Below are 20,391 nucleotides of genomic sequence, written 5' to 3'. Positions count from 1 at the left end.
ACCTCCTCCAGCGCGCAATTAGAAGAGACTTATTCGGAAACCAAATGATTAGAATTTGGTGCAAAAATGTAATGGGTTGAAACAAATAAGGAATAAATATCTTATGTGAAATATTTCTACATATAACAATTATACTCATATCCTGTTTGTTGGCCAAGTTTATGTCTTGAAAATGCCTACATGGAAATTAATAGTAGTTGTCCCTCAGTGAAGCAATTTGGCCAAAAAAACACCAAAAGACATATTTTTTTAAATTTACAATTAAAATTGTTATAAGTTTATCTAGATAGTTAGACAAATGAAAGAAACAACTTACAGCTAACATGTGTCCATCTGTCCATACCCGTTTGCCCCTCGCAGGGTCATGTCCCCACTGGTTGTTGAGCAACAGACAGCATAAACCCTGGAGAGGCTACCAGTCCATCAAAAGCCACTGATAACACTTTTTTTTTTAATTTATTTAAGTTTTGCCTTGTGGCACTCTCCAGTGTGTTCACCGAGGGCAGAAACTCATGCCACCCATATCAAAAATAATCACTGCTCATGTTATCCTCCACATACATACCGCACCCTCCATTCCCAAAATGTCTAGAGCCTGCTGGGATGCTGTGAAACCTCTCAGCCACAATCAGTCTCATCCACAGTGAGAGGAAGTTCAACTGTTTCCCAGCTCTCTCACCTGGCTCCCACTGAACTAATAAGACATATATCTACAATGTTCTACTATTCTATTTCTAGAATAACTGCACTTTTTGAGCTTGTCTTTCTGTTTCCTTCTCACTTCTTTCTTTATTCAATCACTGTCACCCATATGTATATTTTTTATGTGTTTGTTTGGTTGTTTTTTTGCCCATTTGTTCAGTTGCACCCCCAGAAAATGTTCATAGAGGTGGCCAGATAAGGCCAGTAATAGTTTCAGGGGGGCACAACTAAGATTTTTTATTTTATTACATTTTTTAGCAAAAGTAGCAATACTTGGTACGTTTTTGTCTTCAATGAAGAAGATAAATCGATATGCCTTCCTATGTTGGGAACACCCCTGCATTTGTTGTTCTAGTTCTTTGTTTTAAACGTGTGTTGCTCTGTGACTCCGTGAGGAGTAAAATTTCAATTTGTCCGTGTGTCTCTAGCAAGGTGACAATAAAGCTGACTTTGATGTACAGTATGCTTTCTCTCTAAGCTCTGCCGTCTTTTCCTGTTTGCCATATTTATTCTTTCATTCAATTATTAGTAGGCATATCCTTTCAGGGAGAAAATTGTTCCTGTTTTTTCACTTTTGCTGACATATCTAAGAGCAAAGTTAGCTCCAGTTTCGGAAGTGACGTTAGCTATTAGATGAAGATGCATCTCAAAGAAACGACACAATGAAAGCTTCATAAATCACCCGAGACAAGCATTCTGCATCACTTCATGCTGCTTTCTCCTGCAGTTTGCTCACCTATTAGTCAATCAGGTTGAGCAAACATTGGCTGAAAGTCCAGACACAATGAAGTCATGCACCGGGTATCGCTGTGTCATAAACTGATTCGCCATATTGTTCTCCTGCTTTATCAACAGATGATAGACACTTTAAACCAGGCATGACTGCTCTGACACAACGTTTCCACAGAAGGAGGTCAAAGTTCATTCATAGCAGATAAAATATCCCATAATTAACCATTTTAATGAGCTCATTTAACTAGACGGAAAGAGAGGTTGTTGTCCAGTTTTAAAATTGTACATTTGACTTCCTGGTACATCACATTTCCTTACATTACATTACACATTACATTGTAATGTGTCATTGTGGATAACGTTTAAATTTAATAAACAATTTTCGAACATTTTTTTTCTCATTCTCATGAACAGCTTTATTTGCAGACTTGTAACCGTGCAGTCGATCGAGTGCAATAAAAAGTGCAGAAGAGCAATTGTGATAAGAAAGGTGAAGGTTTTATCTCGCTTATCAGCACCAAATAATTCTACTGTTTGAGTCCTAATTATGTAATTGCACTTTCTATCTTAAATTGAACAAATCTGGATTTTTAAGAGAGCATTTACCCTGAGAAAAAGTTAATGCATGCAATTAAAATTTGGATAAATCGATTATTTCTCCACTGGCTGTCATAAAATCTTGTCTGGCATTTGTTTTCCATGATATTTTCAGTTTTGGTAAAGATCTGTAGTTGCTAAATGTTTAATGTATTTGCATTATACATTAAACATTGCCAAATACCTTCAGGAGATTTCTACTGTTTGCAGTGGTAGAGTTAAACTGGTGCCCCAGTCCTCACCAGTCGGCCTGGGATCAGACACAAGTGATTAGAGTGCCGTTTACACTCACCTGAACCCCTTTAAAAGGTGTAAAAAGGCTTCAGACATGTTCATGTTTTATTGGTGTTGCTTAAGCTCACACAGCTTTGTGTTCTGCTAATGTTGCTGTTACGTTAACATAACACCTGTATATCTGCAACGCTCTCAAAAGCACTTAAAGGAACCCTATCACACCACAGTCAAGTTAAACCGTGAATCCAGCAGAATCATCAGTTATAACTACAGATGGGGGCAATGGCTCTCAGTCTGTTTAATGTAAAGATCGTCCGTTCAATAACTAACCAAGGTCTTGCTGAGAATTAAGCGGAAGAGTAAATTTATTTTGCTGTCCCAGAGGAAGGACAAAGGGTCAGAGAGATGTAGAAAGAGTTTAACGATGAGAAATTTTAAGATCTAATAAAAACCAACAAAAACACCTTGAGTATTAATTAAACTGTCTTTCAGATTCTATGTAGATATTATTATTATTATTATTATTATTATTATTATTATTATTATTATTATTATTATTATTATTATTATTATTATTATTATTATTATTATTATATTTTTATATTCTGAAAATCACTTTTTGGGCAAAAAAAAAGGATTTAGGCCATTACGTTAGGAATGTTGTTAATGTAGCTGTTAATGTGAATTTCTGGAAGTTTTGGGTGGTAAAAAGGTGATGTAACAAACTATTTGTGATCAATAGAATGGTATGACACAGCATCGCACCACTACATCCTTGCAAGGTAAACGTCTTTATAATTGGCTGGAGGGAAACTGGCCCCATGACAACCCCCTTCCACCTCCCTTCGGGTCTAAGCCAGCCTCAGTCTCTCTCGTCCCATGAAGCCCACCTATCAGAGGAGCTTCAAATGTGACCTACTTAATATCCAGTAACAATGATCTTAAGAGAGCAGCTAGTGCCCCCTACTGGACAAATACATCTCCTCTGATTTGCACTTTTTAGTTTAGTATTTCATCATAGCTTGGGTGTTTTTTGGTGTGTGCGTGTGTGTTTGTTTTGTTTTTTTCATATGTGTGTTGCTTGTGTTTTAATGTGCGTTTGTTTTTAATGCTAATTATTCTGTCATTAACCATTTTAACTTGCAGGGCTTAATTTACACTAAATTTCAGTGACATCGATTTCATCAGCACCATTATTCATTAAACAAACACGAATTTAAAAGCTTTGAGTGATAAGTGAACCTCATAATTTAATAATATAGGACAGAATAAAATAGAGTAGACTAGTCACTTTAAGGCACTATTATCTTAAAGTAATAATTTTCTACATGACTTCATCACTCTCTCATCCAGGGAGGGTTTTTTTTTCCAACTCTTGATGCAAGATGGATTTGTATTAAGTTGTCATGTTGACCTCTGGAAATAGGCACCCGCACTCCTGGCGACGCTAGGAATAAGGGTGTAAAATAATGGATGGATGTAAATTGTCATGTTAAACAAATGTAAATAAATTAAGTCTGATAAGCTTAAGTTGGTTACACGTAACAAATTAGCAAAATACATTTTTTTAAAGTTGACTAACATTTTTTTAACCCTCCTGTTATGTTGTAAAGTTTAAAAATAAAATTAAAATAGTTGATTTTTTTTTTTTTGCATGAAACTTTTTTCTATTTGTCTTAATAGGTACATATAAATTGGAAATATATTCATTTTACACATTTGCAACCCCTCTTGCATCTACATTTTACATATATACTGTTTGGGTCAATTTGACCTGGCAGTCAAGTTGAAGGGTAAAAAAGATTTTAAAAAATGTCCAATTCTATGTAGTTCCTTGCAGCTTTGAGCCATATTTCACCACACACACATACATGTACACGTGCACGCACACAAGCCCACTTTCTGACTATTTTCTTTACTTCACTAGTAAACTGCGAGAAAGCAGGTGGTCATGCAACTTTTGACGGGAACCTTTTCTGTTTCCGTGGGCAAACTCCACCCACACTGAGTGGACACTCAGCAGAAGTGGAGGGAAAACATAAATACTCTCTGCATGACTCAGTTGTCTTGCTTTTAATCAGCGGGTCAATTTGACCCAAAACAGTATACGTGTCTCAAGTTCAATTATAAAGATCACCCATTGAAAAAAACATTCAAAATGTAATAGAAAAAAAACCTTAAAAAAATCCATTTCAGTGATAATTATTGTTTTTTTGTTTTTTTTTGTCTGCTGTTTTTTTTTAGTGGACATTAAAAATGTAAATTACAAATAAGTAAATGAGTAAGTTGTCGTCATTGATCCTTTATTTGTGAGAAATTAAAAAACACCTTTGCACAAATATTGATTGAAATTGTTAGCACTGGAGTTAATAATCAGATACAAAAATGTTTTGGAGGATATTTTTGGTTTCTGACACTACTGCATGAGTAAACACTCCACAGGTCAACTTAACCCAGGAACATTATTGCTGTACCTTAGAAACGACCATAACAGGAGGGTTAAATTAGTCATGTTGACCTATTTCCACAGGTCAACATGACATTCTCTTTACAATGTCATGCTTTTAGAAGGTAATGAATTTAATATCTAATTTAATATAGACATGGACAATCATACTTGTCCACAGTGACTGCTGATGTTTTTCAGTTTCAGGATTTTGTTAATGCACATCTACAGGCTCCCGATCAGCAATCTCATCCCCTTTCTGCTTAGGAGAATATTTAATTTTAAACAATATTTTAGCAATACTAGACTGTCAATAACAGGTGTCAAACTGGGTGCAGCAACAAAAGCAACTTCAGGTGTTTATGACTACCTCTGATCCCCTCCTCCATCTGTATTGTACTCATGCTCAGGTCTAGATAAACACTCTATGTGCTTACAGAAACAGGTGTCAGGCTTCAGCAGGTTGTACACACACACACACACACACACACACACACACACACACACACACACGCACACACACACACACACACACACACACACACACACACACACACACATGCACGTATATACGCAAACACACATACATACACTCATGGTTAATTATTTATCCACCCACTGTACCGCTGACATACACACCATCCTGCCTGGAGTGTCACCAGAGAAGTTTCTGATGGAGGATCAAGAGAAAAACCTTGAAAGAAGGCTTACAATAAATTAGAATAGCATTATAAAAGTGATTTATTTTCATGAATAAGTTTAAACAGTTAAAAATCAAATACTGGCTGATGACATGGATCCCCAAACCTTGAGGAAACGTCATGTGAATCGTGTGCTGCTCCTGACTCTGGGAGCTCGATCTCCAAATGAAATGAAAAATATACTTTAATATTTTAAAAAGGAGGATTTTCTATCATTGAGCAAAAGTCTAGACCAGGGGTGGGCAGTCCTGATCCTCGAGGGCCGGAGTCCTGCAACTCTTAGATGTCTCCCTGATCCAACAGCTTGAATCCAACAGCTGAATCACCTCCTAAGTGCAGTCAGGTTCTGCTGAGTCCTGCTAATGACCTCATTATTTGACGCAGGTGTGTTGAAGTTGAGATGCACCTAATAGTTGCAGGAGACCGGTCCTCGAGGCCTGGAGTTGCCCACCCCTGGTCTAGCCACTTCTCTCTTCGGCCGTAATGAGATGTTTCTGATGTCGTCCCTGCTGCAGCTCTGACTTCAGCTGAAGTCTCAGAGTCAGCAGTGACTTCACAACCCCATCATGGCTGTTTTCATCCCTCCTGTTTGTGCATTTAATTATTTTTACCAGACTTTTCCCTTCCACTAAATTTTCCTTTAATATTCTTAGATACAAGCATGGACTGTGCAATGTATGGCTGTGAAGTCAGTCAATATCACATTTATTTATGAAACTAACATTGTCATTGACTTCTTATTCCAAATATTTAAAATTTCTGACAAAATAAACTCTAGGTTTTCCTCGGCTGTACATCAAAAGAAATTAGAGCTTGAAACGTGTAATAATCTGTAAGAGTTCCACTTTTCAAACTGAACTTCTGAAATAAGTTTACTGTTATGTGACACAACAATTTATGGAGATGGACATGTCTGATCAAATATGAGAAGCTGATTGTAAATGTTTGAAAAGTAGGAACTGGTTATCAAATATGCTGTATATTGTCAACTTCCCCACAGCCTCTGACAGAACTGAACAAACAGAGCGATAAGCGAAGAACATATTCCCATTTCCCCCCCACACCCATAACTCGCATCTTGCGTTACTGTCACGATTTTGCCCTGAAATGCGTGCAGTTTATTTTAGATGTTGCGCTAATAATAGTCCTCAGAGATATTTTTCCACAGTGTGCGTTTCTGGTGGTGTGGAAGCAGCGAGTATGGCCGGATCCATTCAGCGCGCGGGGGCGTCGAGGAGCACCGTCGACAAACTGTAACTATTTTCCCCTCCATATATGATGGACTTCGAGCAGGGATTTTTCTCTCTTTGCTGTTTTATAAGGCTTCTCTGAGTTGTAAAAATATTTACACAGTTTCAGCAGCCGTTGGGAGTCGGTTTTAATTGTTTTCTGAAATAAAAAAAAGCCCCCCTTTTTGAGTTGATTTGGTGGAGTCGGACGAAAACCGAGCTGTGTGTGTGTGTGTGTGTGTGTGTGTGTGTGTGTGCCACATCTTCCACTAAATGATAAAGCCACTTCAAACTGCTGAGACCGAGCTTAAACAGAGACGTCCAAGTCCATGCAGATCAAACACGGCGTTTCTTTATTACTTTCACCTGAGGCCGCTCAGACTCAGAGGAGCATCGTGTATTTTTTTTTTTGGCTTTTTGCTTTTTCTTTAAACCGCTATAAGTTGACGCGTATAAGTTAGGCTGCCTGGAACGGAATAAAGTGGGGAAAGTGGAGCTGAATAAAGTGGACTGTTTTCTAACCAGGAGCCAAACCTGTACAGAGGTAAGTTTTAGTTGAGTTTACTGTATTATTTTTTTCTACTGTAACGTCCAGCGTGTCACAGTCTGGTCAGTTGGACTTCTGATGCAAGCCAAGACCGGACAGAGGCGGGTTTTACAGACGGACAACACCCATTCTTTACTCGCACACATCACACCTCTGAAAAGTTTATTTAGACACTAGATGTCACAGAGAGGAGAGTTCATCCCAAATTTTGACACAACCACGCACATTTTTTTTTAAATTTAGTGAACAATTAAAAATAATTTGAATAACAGTAATAATACAGTTTGACAAAAAAAAAGCAACATGGCTTCACTAGATCCATCTTTTTTTTTATTATAGTGAAATGGTAAAATATATATGCAGACACTTCTTTGTATCTAATACTGAAATCAACGTGCGCCCAGCTTAAATAGATCTGCTATTTATCAGTTGGTGTTTTTTTCTACAGGACTTTCCGTTTCTCAGCTTTCTGACCTCAGGGTTGCTTTCCTGGTTGCATGACCTGATTTTGGCCAAGCTCCTGCTGCTAAACAGATGGCCTCACTGTTGACTCCAAAAAATATTTGGTATATAGAGAAAGTTTATGGTCAACTTAATAACTAACTTGGGTTGCAAGACGAGCCCAAAATGCTGCAAAACCCCCACAGTTTTGCAGAGGGCTTTGCAGAAACACACAGCTGCCTCTATGGACACGATGAAGTCTTGTTATTCTTTATTATTTCCCCAAATGCAACTTTGGAAACCTAAGTTTTGCTGTCCTCTTTTTCAAAAGAGGATTCATCTTCCAGACAACTTAAATGATGGTCATGGCATTGTTTAGAAAAAGTCGTGAAACCCTTCCCAGATTAGGTTCTCGAAGGTCCTCGTTGATGTCTTTTCATATTATAATTGTATTAACACACAACTGGATGCTCTTGCTGCCATAATAGAGTTGCTCACACTTCCTGATGACATGAATCCACATGAAGGAATCTGTGCATTCTATTAGCACAACCTGGTTGCTGCTTTCCCTGTGAACTCCCATGGACATTTCTGCTGACAGGTTAAATCTTGCTTGAAATGTTGAAATTCACAAACTAAAATTTAAGTTTCATACATTCAGATGTTTGTGAAATCAATACATTCAAAATGTATTCATTTGACATTTTAAAACAGAAAATGGTAGCTGCAGCTGTTGCGTAAAATGTTAGTTTTAATAAAGGGGGGAATAAAAAGACAAAGCTGGAACAAATGGAAGCAGAACAAAAAGTGTCTGCTTCCAACTTGGCAGCTCTTAAAGTTGAACATTTTAAAAGCACTTGCTGAAAACGTGCTTTGTTTTCTTTGGTCCTAATGTGCCGTATTTGGTTTTACTATTCTGTTGCCTTGACTACCGGTGTGTGTCAAGGGACATCATCCTGATCCGCTGCCCGATTTTCACTGACACGGGTAAAGAGAGGCAGGGCTGGAAGTGAGAATTTTCCGGAGGCTCGGTTTTCTCATTTTCTTCCTTATGTTCCTTATTCCTCACCCACCTGCTGCAGTATTGATTGCAGGAGCCAGAAATGGTTCAAGATGAACTTTTGTTCATCCACACAAAACATGAATACAATATGGTCTGTGCTTCACATTAGTTCATTTTTTTAGTCTTCTTTAAAAAAAATTGTCGAAAAGCTTTGCCTATATTGAGAGTTTTCTAAACACATTAGAGCCATTTTATAAATAAAAGTAGAGATTTTATGAATTATTTCTGTCGGGGGGGCTGCACAGTGGTGCAGTTGGTAGAGCTGTTGCCTTGCAGCAAGAAGATTCTGGGTTCAATTCCCGGCCTGGGGTCTTTCTGCATGGAGTTTGCATGTTCTCCCTGTGCATGCATGGGTTTTCTCCGGGTACTCCGGTTTCCTCCCACAGTCCAAAAACATGACTGTCAGGTTAATTGGCCTCTCTAAATTGCCCCTAGGTGTGAGAGTGTGTGTGCATGGTTGTTTGCCCTGTGTGTCTCTGTGTTGCCCTGCAACAGACTGGCGACCTGTCCAGGGTGACCCCGCCTCTCGCCCAGAACGTTAGCTGGAGATGGGCACCAGCAACCCTCCCGACCCCAATGAGGGACAAGGGTGCATAGAAAATGGATGGATGGATGGATTTCTGTCGGGTAATTGAAAAGGCTCTGGGTGCAATAACTATTACTACTGTTTGATTTATGATTAGTTTACAATATCATCTGTGAGTTTCGGATACGTAGTTTTTATTTGTATAACAAATCTGAGAGGAATACATTTTACAGTTTCAAGTGTATTGGGTTATGTCCAGGGGTGAAAGTAGTTTTGAATTCTTGGGGGTACTATGACAAAAGASATTAARSTCAGAATTCTKACTTTTTTTCTCAGAATTCTGACTTTAATCTCAGAATTCTGACTTTTTTTCTCAGAATTCAGCGCATGCCACCAAAATGTTAGATTTGTTCTTTGGGTTGTGGAAGTTGGTAAAGTGTGTCCCTTGAAGAACGCCGTACTTGGCGTCTGTTACTGTGTGCTGGCGCTACAACGGTCAATATTTGCTGTGAATTCTCAAGGTAAGCTAATCTGACCGCCAGCTCCTCGCTGTAGCCAAATGTTGCTTTTAATGTCGAAGTAGTTAGTTTTGTATCATTTTGTCTGTTTCTTCTTTTTAAATATAGGCTGTATCTGTAAATAAGAAAAAATAACTACGTTAATGAGACTTATGTTGACACGTAATTGCTGTGAATTCTGAAGGCGAAGCCGCTGCGCTGTCGGGTGGCCCGAATAAACGGTCTGAACCGTGTGTGTCCGATTCCTGCCTCAAGTTTCCTTCCGACAAAAACCCTTTAAAGAAAACACAGCGCAGAGTCTAAGGAACAGCGAGGTGTCATCTCACACGGACTGGGGTTACATAGACAATTAATGTAATTTCACATAATTATGGCGGTAGAAGCCATTTGTACTTAATGAAACGTATTTGCCGTGTTTGATGTTTGCTGTGAATGACGTATACTCGCAAAGAACGAGATAATTAGTCCAAGTTTGTTGTTCGGAAACTACATGGGCTGTAAAGCGCCACAGCAAAGGTAATTAAAGGTAAACCAACCCTTTTACCAGGGGTGAAGCACACCCGTTGCAACCGCCACCAGCCGATCAGGGACTACATTAAAAACATACCATTCAGTCTGTTACGATATTAGGTTTTCAGGATTGATATTTATTTTTGCGATTATTAATAAGCGGTGGTTGATTAGTTAATTTTAAACTCCTGCTCTGCTATTTTTGGTAATGGAACCCAAACGCACAGAATTGCACAACACCTTGTTGAAACGATAATCGCTGAGATTATTATTGTTGTTGGGTTTTATTGAAAAATTCACAAGTTTTTGTGGATTTTTTTTCTGCTGTTGTTCTTTAATAAAGTTATACGAACGTTTTGATAAGGAGTCAGAAGAGGACGTGCTGGTCTCAGCGTCCAGATTAAGTCGTATTTTAGATTGTTCTTGGAAAAACTAAAGTAAAACTACTTTCACCCCTAGTTATTTCTCCACCCTTTTTGCACATCCAGAGACAGACATTTTGAACCTAAGATTCACTCATAGATGGATGGAAATCCTTTTCAAGAGTTGCTGTATGATCTCAGGCCTGGACTTTGACTGGGCCATTCTGACTTTTAATTGGTAGCTCTATAACTGCTTGTAATAAGCGGTGTCCTGCTGAAAGATGAGTCTGGGTCCCAGTCTCAAGTCTCTTGCAGCCGCTATCTTCTACAAGGCTTGTCTTATATTAAACTCTATCAATATGAGCAAAGGCATGCATGCTGCATGATGCTGCCATAAACCTGTTCCACAGGGAGATAGTGACTCACTTATCATTTAGCATGTAGGCCAGAAAGTAAAATTTGGATCACATCACACCAGAAGACCCTTTTCCTCATGTTTGCTTTGTCTGAACTCTGAAAACCAATTGTTTGCACTAGGTTTCATTTAGGCTTATCAGAGTAAAAGGGGATGGAATTCATATTCACATCACTCATTTAGTGTTTAAAAGTGACAAAATGTGAATACATGAACCAGATCCTCCTAAACATTGGCCCTGCAAATGTCCCCATGGCAACGCCCAATCGCTCTCTGCACATTGCGGTAAGATGGTCCAAGTGTCTTACTTACAGCCCAGTCTTTTTCTCCGCTGAAAACAATTAAAGCGTTACATTGTGCAGCGCTTTGAGGAAGAGATCAGCTTGAACATTAAAAAGCCCGTTTATCCTCTCACTTCCAAAACACTCAGAGTTATTTAAACACAGAGTAAATCATATCAGACAGTTTATATATTTAGAATCATCATTCATCTCTCGTTTAGGTCACTTTTCTTTCCTCTATCCTTGTGCTTAAAGCTTAAAACATAAAACAAGCTGAGCCTAAAAACGGAAAACAGCAGTTAAAAAAAAAAAAATTGGCCAGGAGTTTACAGGAAACCTACACAGGGCTTGTGGAAGGAGCGGAGGGGGCAAATGCTGCTCTGGAGCTTGTGTGAAGCAGTCTCATTAGGCAAGGCAAACCAGTGGAAATAGTGGACCATGCAGACCAGGGAAGGGGGCGTTGGGGACAGGGAGGGAGGCTGTTGCTGTGTAATTGAGGAGAATTGCAAACATAGGGCGTAGAAAGGCAATCTCCAGGGGCTGCTGTGTATCAAGGACCGGTCAGAAACTCTGAATGTTCTGTTTTCCATGACGGTGAGCGTACGATTTCATCTGCAAAAAGGATGTCTTGAGGACAGTGCCTGCGTCAATCAGCCTTTTCTGTTTCATTTCTCTGTCAGAGCAAAAATAGAGGAGCATATGTCAAGTTATAAGCAGAAGGAAATGACCGCCCCTGCAGGAGGTTAAAAAAAGAAAAGCAAGAGCCAGGGACTTAGAATAATCTATTAAATTGTTTGCCTAGCATTATTTTTGCTACAGTACACCCCTTTTTCAATGAGGATGTACTTTGGAAAGTTAATGTTTAATTTCCGAGCTTGGTATCTGTAAAACACTTCAGTTTTCCAGTTTGGACCCTGCTGGGCTTCATGTGGCTTTGTGGGGATAAACAGCAACGCCCATATTTATGTCTGTTTCTGCTCAGCCTGCACACTGAGCTGTCTTGGAAAAGTCCACTCTCTGCCGCTTCCTCATCCTGTTGCATATGTGAGAGGAAGTTATACAGTCAGGCTCGCAGGCTAGTGCGTTATTAATGCCGCAGTCTAGGTAACACCAAATCGACAGAAATGACATGTTCGCAATTCAGAATCACTGAGTGGGTCTAAGTTAAGCATTCAAAAATTAACGCACGTTAAAATAATAAGCACTGAGGATTACTTTTATAAGCATGTTATTTTTTGCTTTATCATAATCTTCCTAAAAGAAAAAAAACACATTTTCATAAACTTCCATTGTGAACTGAAGAAGGTTGATAATAAAGCAGGAACAAACACTAGGGGCAACATTCAGTGATATGAAAAAACAGAAAAAGTCAAATTCAAATATTGATGTCTAATCATATTTTTAAAACTTGGTTTAGTTATCAAACAAAAAACATAAACCAAAATTTTGCTTTGTAGCTCAATAGGATTTCAGGACAACTTTTGAATCAACAGTCACTGTCTGCTCAAGGTCTTGTGAGGAGACATTATGGTTACAACAACACTTCAACTATCATCTAATTAAACCGAATTGACCACAAGGATGGTCAATTCAGGTTGGAAAACCTTTGTTTGCATTGGTAACAATAAGCAGTCCAAGTCTAAAAAAATTAAGAAAAATCTAGGGTACGAGGAGATTTTTTTTTTCTAGCAAAAAAGGCCTTAAAAACTGAGACGTATGCATTAAATCGAAGCTGCTACTTTGCAAGCGTGCTTATCTATTCCTTTTTCTTTCAAGAGCCCCTGCTGCATTGTTAAGATCAAATTCTCACATCTGCTTCTCTCGTCACATCGTGACTGGTTCATAGAAGCGCAGGAAATTAAACTTGTGAGACAATTAAAAGAAATGACGGCGCCTGTGTGCATTCACATTCACACCGTCTTCATCTGTTCTTCAAAAAGAATCATTCTGCTGGCAGCGAAGAGCGGAGCGGTGAGATCTAATATCTTTCAGCAAAAAAAATAAAAATCATTAGAGGGAGTAGGGAGAAGTGGAGGTGTTATATAGAAAGGCTATTATGTAATAGAACCTCTGGTATTAGCAAAGCGACTTGTACTGTACGGCTGGAAATAGTTTTTCTTCTATGTGTCATACTTTTTCCATTCTTCCCTACACCCACACACCCCTGTTTTCCATCCTTCCCACTCGCACTTAAACAGATGCAAGTAAAAAATTAGCTCAGTTTTATCCATTTTTGCCGCCTCCACACTTTAGCAGAAATGCCATTTGCTAAAAATTTTACTTGGAAGTTTGGTGTTTTTACTAATCCGTTCTATCATGGAAACATTAACTTTTTAAAAAATTTTTTACAAGTAGTATATAAAGGCACTTTTTGATTATTAGCCCTTTGCCATGTTACAGCCACAAATTTCTATGCATTTTATAAAATATGATGGACCATTACATAGTATAGTATAATTGCAAGATACGAATTTTAAAAATGTGAAATTATCTTAAAAATGCATTGCAACAAGACATTACATAACTAGTAAAAATAATCTGGAAAGAGTCCACAAGTGTTTATTTTTAATATCGGTCGAAATCCAATTTTGTAAAAACTACAGAGCATAATCACTAAAAAAGACAGGTCCAGGACAACGTTGTAGAGAAGTTTAAAGCACGGTTGGTTTGTTTAAAAAAATAAAAATCTGTTCAATCCATCATCAGAAATTGAAAGCGTTTAAAATTTGGTCCTGCTCTTACACTCAGAGGTGAGTAGAGCAGGAACACTCGAGTTTGTGCTTGAAACATGATGACAACATGTAAAAACTGTCTGTATTCAAAAGGTTTTCTGACCATTCTTTGGTGTGTTGCTTTCAAGGTCAGATTCAAAGCTGCCGTCATCTTTTTTTCTTGTTTGATAAAACAAAATCAACTCCCTTATATTTGGAATAAAAACAAATCCGCCTTCACAAATTTCTCTCGCCCGATTACTGTTTTTGTGTTTGCTTACCAAAACAAACCTTTATCTTTACATCATCATGCAAGGTGTCACTTTCAAAAATTTTATTTTGTTCTGGATGCGCGGTATTAATGCGTCTTATCATATCACCCAACCACGAATGCCCCCTGCATACATGAATAAACTGTTTTTGCAGAGTATGCTGTAACCATGGGAGCTGAATTTGGACAAACCACAGAGACCAGAGGTGAATAGGCCCAGGTGGCCAGATGCTTTTTAGCCATCATTTGTGTCTGCTTTTTATTCAGTAAATAAATTCCACCTGCTTAAATTAAATTAGATTACCCATTTTCCCAGGATGGAGGTGATTGTTATCGAGGTGAACGTCTGGCTCTCTCTCGGCTACAGCAGTCTGTGTCAACCTGACCTTTTTACAAAGTTGCTTTATTAAGATTTACGATGCCCCCCTAGGATACTTGTCCCCTTTCCAGTGGAGGGCAAGGCTAACAAATTAACCCTAACCACACACACACATACACACACTCACTTATTCTCTCCCAAACATGCACAGAATACTTTCAACAATGACAACATTGTTGAAGTCTCTGGTGTTTTGGTGTTGGAACAATCCACCTTTTCTTCTTCTGCTTGATTGAGAAGAATCACTAGCACATGTTTGAGAATGAAACACTGTTGAAAACTGAGAAGAATAATTGGTCCAATGAATCATTTATGAAATTCACACAAGGTTGTTAATGAGGTTTGTTGGTCCCCTGCAGGAGCAGAGGAAGCGGAGCAGCCTTCGACGTGGGGAGCAGTAGTGCGGCTCGAGTAAGAGATACCGACAAGAGAAGGTAGAAACGCCAGCTTAGCCGTCCGCCTCGGAGCGCTGCGTCATGGGGAAGCAGAACAGTAAACTGCGACCCGAGGTCCTGAACGACCTGAGGGAGAACACGGAGTTCACCGACCATGAGCTTCAGGAGTGGTACCGAGGCTTCCTGAAGGACTGTCCCACCGGCCACCTGACCGTGGAGGAGTTCAAGAAGATCTACGCCAACTTCTTCCCGTACGGCGACGCCTCAAAGTTCGCGGAGCACGTGTTCCGCACGTTTGACACAAACGGCGACGCCACCATTGACTTCCGGGAGTTCATCATAGCTTTGAGTGTGACGTCGCGTGGCGGGCTGGAGCAGAAGCTGCGCTGGGCCTTCAGCATGTATGATCTGGACGGGAATGGTTACATCAGTCGGGCGGAAATGCTAGAGATAGTTCAGGTGAGGATGACGTGTTCTGCATTATAATTGATCGCGTGTTAAATGGGTCAGATTACCTGAAGAGGCAGGAAAGGTTTTATGTCCACAGATGAGAAAAGACAATAGAGGCTGTCAGAACCAGTTGGTTCTTTAGTATCAGTTACCTTAAACGTTTAATCCCTTCTTGGTTGTTTGTTGTGTGCATTTCTAATATCTAAGGTGTTTTAATGAAATAATTTCCACTGATGCTGAGACTCACAGCTTACTCCTTCTTTATTACAGACTGCAGATTGCAGGAGGGGTTTCTAAGAATGTGAAGGAGTTTAAGGGGAAAAAAGCCTTTTCTGGAATAAATCTAAAACCAAAAACTGTCACAGCTCCTTCACTTTATAATTTCAGTGTCCCGTTTTACATATGTGCACCTCTTAGAACGTTTCATATTTTATCAGGTTACAAACAGGGGAATTCATTTGCCTGTTACATTTAGTAACTGTGCAATACTCACATTTGACTTTTATTCTAAAGTGGCAAGAAGAAATCTATTTTTGAAGGAAAGCCTTAAGAAGTCTTGCTTGTAGTTTGCCACAAGACATGTAAGGGTCAGAGCACTGACTGCACAAGCAAGCGAGAAATATCACACGTTTACGAGGCAACTGACAGATCATCTGGTGCTTGTGTGCTCCCCTTTGTAATGACTTGCAGTACATCCATTGCATTTTAATCTCTTACAATTAGGGTTAATAGAAAACACTAGCTTTCTATTGGGAAGACTGAATATCCTTTCCTTTCTCTACAGACCTCTATCTACCAAGTACAGGTTTACCAGGCTTTCTGGGGAAACTGTTTTTCTTTGGCCTGGTAGTTTCACAGGATAGAAAACGAATGACCTCGTAAAACTAGCCTTGTATGTCACTACCATATATGATGCTGAAGTGCATACTCGTGCTCTTTTAGGGAAACGTGCTGGCATCGTTGTCTAGGTAATTTTTCGGTCAGGAGCCTACCATTTTTTTTAATGCAGATATATCCCCTTGATGAAGATGTACTGTAAAATTATAATAGATTCTTGTATTCAATATTATTCCTTTATTAAAGTTTTGTTGCCTTCTTCCTAAATAATTTTTTGTTTAATGAATCCAGCTAAGATGCGGAATGTTCCGAACTTTGAAAAACGGAAAGTCTTATTGTTATTGTTAAATTTTAATAAATTTCACAGGTTTTCAGGGAATGGAAACTAAACCAAACATTTTATGGAAATAATAAATCCAGCTGCCAGTGGCGCTCAGCCAGCCCCACATGCCTCGGAAGACGAGTTTGTGATTCAGAAGGGTTTTTTTTTTCCTTCCACAGCGCTTTCAAGTACAACTCATTCAATGGATTCTCCGCATCAAAATAACTCCCAACTACTTTAAACATTTTGAATAATAGCATTTCCACACAGTCATATTCAGAAATTCCTACAATATTCTGATACTTTTTAACTGGTTTTATTTGTATTTAGTCCATCTATCCATCCATTAGCTCTATCTGCTTATGTTTTTTATTAATTGACTAAATCAAACCAAATCTCCAGTCACTTCTATGCTTGTGCACTTTTTGTAAAATGCTAGAACATACTATTAAAATTAAAATGACACTGTTTTCAAAAATATATTTATCTGCTTTCACTTTTAAATAAAGTAAAGTATTTTTACATTTTTGTTGGTTTTTCTTGATTGAAATCTACCAAACTGTGGCTTTAAAACCGAGGTACTTTTCAAAAACCTAATAATTGAGCAAACTATCAGCAATGGTTAATGAATAATTATATTCAGAATGTTAACCAAGTAGCAACAGTAGCTGTATTTGTTGTTTTATCTACATGTTAAGATTAATTTTAGGCTTGGTTGTCATTTTAAGATGTGAATTCATAAGGAACTGTCGTTTACTCTTTGTTATACATGCAGGTTTTTCTCGCTGTGTCCGTCTTACTGCTGCAGATATATTTACTCTTCCAGAATGGAGAGCAGAGCAGAATGCAGGGGCATATAGGATTAGTTTGCTGATAGACGTGAATGTGGAAAAACCAAAGTTGGACCATGAAGCTGCTTTTTGTACTGTAGAAGCCTGTCTGAGAATCCTCTGCAGATTTAGTTCTCTGAGCAGCGGAAACAGGTTTGAGCATCAGCAAGCGTAAGGTTAATCTCGCATAAGAATAGATATTTTCCCCACTTAACTCTGCAGCAACAAAGATATAATTAGAAAAGTCCTCATATACATAACTGCAATCTCAATTATGTTAATCTGCAGGCCATTTACAAGATGGTGTCATCAGTAATGAAGATGCCAGAGGATGAGTCGACGCCAGAGAAAAGAACGGATAAGATCTTCAGACAGATGGACATTGACAATGATGGTAAGACTGATGTGATGTGTGTGTGTGCGTGTGTGTGTTTTGTCTATCATAGGCATGCTATGACCGATTTTTCCTCAGCATTTTCTCCCTAATGGAAATAAGTTGTTTGCCTTGTAAGAAGGACACACATATTCTTTTCACACCGACCGGAATACATGGCAAATTGGCCGACATGGAGTTAAAATCTTAAAATATGATTTCAAAAAATGATTTGCCGAATTTCATTTGTTTTACTTCCAGTTTTAGGGCTTTAGTGTTACCAAACTGCTTAGCAAAAATAGTGCAGCTTTCAAAACCAACTAAACCAAAATCTGGTTCTCACTGTTATCACCACTCTGAATTATTATTTTTTTTTTGTTTTATAGTTTGCTAAATAAAAAAATAAAAATCTTGATTCTTGCAAAAGTTTCAAAAGCATCCTCAAATGCAAGTTTCCACTACATTGCAAATGCTTCTGCAAATACTTATTTCTCCATCAAGTCAGTTTGTGCTTTATTAAGAATTAATGTACACTGCTATACTGTTGTGAATGAATTGGAGGTCTAGATAGCAATGCACAATCAGACTGCAGGTGCAGTATAAGACTCCATCATTCATTTGGCTCAGACACAAAGAAAGAAAATGAGCCAAAGCTGAAGCCTCTTAGAGTTACTACACAACCTATAAAATTGTTTCCAGGGAGCAGTTATTTATTTAATGGCATTACCTAAAGTTTTGTATGTTGCAAACTTGAACCTTCCCTTACAGGCTGTTTTCAACAGAGAAGTATTTACTGTAACAGAGCTCATCCACATTTCCTGCTTAGATGATCTTTGTAGCAAAAGTTCTCACAGCACATTTTATTTCCACTAAAAATGTGCCTAGTCAAGAAAACAGTTCATTTTTCGCCTACAGCCACATAGTCATAGGTCTCAAGAAGGTTCCATTATGGATGCAGTGTCATCATCCATATATGGCAGTAACTTCCTCTTCTGTTGGGTGTGCTTTTACTACACACCGGCTCACAAGCAGGCTGGTGGAACAGGGGGGTTTACTCCACACAATGCAGAAAACTGGGAACAAAAGCATGGAAAATCAGGAAGAGATGGAGGTATTTGTTTCCTGGATGGGTTTGTCATGTCCTCAGTCATTTCCTCTCCATAGAAAGGCAGCTAAACCAGTGGGGACAAACTACAAATGTATAATGTAGAAAATTCAAATTCTAAAACAATCTACAAGTTTTAGAAACTTCTAGTTTCTAAAATTAGAAGTTTTAGAAACCTCTAGTTTCTAAAATTAGAAACTAGAGCGAAAAAAGCTGTGACTTTCTGTTCCCTTTGAGTATGAGTAGGACATGACACAGAGGCCAGTTTCTCTTTGCTGATGGCTAAAAGGCAGGACAAGTAATAATCTTGCCTGCATAAAGAATGAACAGGATATTAAAGAAGGATGAAAAACAAATATTGAAAGCTCATTGCAACTGAGAGCAGTTTTTTTGGGGGGTCACTGAAATCTCCATAACAACAATTTGATGCCACCTACATGGCAACCAATGGATTAGTAGTGATGTGAGGACAAAACCCTTTTTTTTTTTTTATAACCTACCATCACAAATGTAGAGTTTGCTAAACGCTATTCAGATTTTAAATGGAACTGTGCGCCTTGTTTGGATAAAACAAAAATGTATGTAAATGTAAGTATGACAAGTTTTTTTTTTTTTATATTTTAGGAAAACGGTTAATAGGCCTTCCGACCTCACTGAGGGACAAGGGTGTAAGAAAATGGATGGATGGAAAACGGTTAATATTCTCGAAAGCTTAAATGAGGCGCGAGGCGTGCGTTGCTTAAATCAGTGTGTTGAATCTATTTTTTAAATTGATTGGTATGAAATTAGTCATGTAAGAAATTGCACAAAGCTTTCTGCAAGTAAATATGACGTGTTCTTTGAAAGCATTTTGTGGATTTCACACATATCGGTAACTGGGGCGAAAGTGATTGTGTTGCGGCACTGAAAGATCAAATGCTTGTTTTTTTGTTTTTTGGTCGTTAGCTGACTCGCATCGCGCTTTGTGTCGGTTTGTGCTCTGCAGGTAGATTGTCTTTGGAGGAGTTCATTAAAGGTGCCAAGAGCGACCCGTCCATCGTCAGACTGCTGCAGTCGGATCAGGGAACCTCCCGCCAGTTCTGAGGACACAGAGAAACCGACTCTGCTGCATGAGGAAACCTACCGCATAAATCCAGCTTTATAACGTTTCTTACCTCCCGCTTTCAGCTAACACTCTCGTTTACATTGATGTCTTCTCTCTGGAGCCGTTTTAATTGAAAGTATTATTTTTGTGCTTTTCCTAAAACTCTTTCCCGTTTAGCCGTTTTGGTTAATTTAAGTGCCATACAAGTTTGTATTGACTGGATTCAAAGCTTAAAGTGTTATGGCTACCATTATGTTACAAAAGGAAACTAATTAAATGACTTGGAATTTGATTCAATTGTGGCTTATTGTGGTTTAAGATAACAGATGC

General features: G+C 38.6%; 1 protein-coding gene across 2 annotated transcripts; it reads left to right on the top strand.

Annotated features, from left to right (window-relative positions):
• Nucleotides 1–6,867: 6,867 nt before the first annotated feature.
• Nucleotides 6,868–20,353, top strand: hpcal1 (hippocalcin-like 1). 2 transcript variants are annotated; one of them, XM_008397580.2, is made up of 4 exons: nt 6,868–7,185; nt 15,025–15,519; nt 17,788–17,893; nt 19,963–20,353. In XM_008397580.2, the coding sequence occupies exons 2-4, from the start codon at nt 15,142–15,144 to the stop codon at nt 20,058–20,060; spliced, it is 582 nt and encodes a 193-aa protein (XP_008395802.1). In that variant the 5' UTR covers nt 6,868–7,185; nt 15,025–15,141; the 3' UTR covers nt 20,061–20,353. The 2 variants fall into 2 exon arrangements, with proteins under 2 accessions (XP_008395802.1, XP_008395803.1); XM_008397581.2 differs by lacking the exon at nt 6,868–7,185 and adding an exon at nt 9,670–9,739.
• Nucleotides 20,354–20,391: the final 38 nt, after the last annotated feature.

Source organism: Poecilia reticulata, linkage group LG21 (assembly GCF_000633615.1).
Source record: "Poecilia reticulata strain Guanapo linkage group LG21, Guppy_female_1.0+MT, whole genome shotgun sequence".
Taxonomy (NCBI): domain Eukaryota; kingdom Metazoa; phylum Chordata; class Actinopteri; order Cyprinodontiformes; family Poeciliidae; genus Poecilia; species Poecilia reticulata.
The sequence above is the reverse complement of the archived record's forward strand: the minus strand, read 5'-3'. Positions and strand labels throughout refer to the sequence as shown.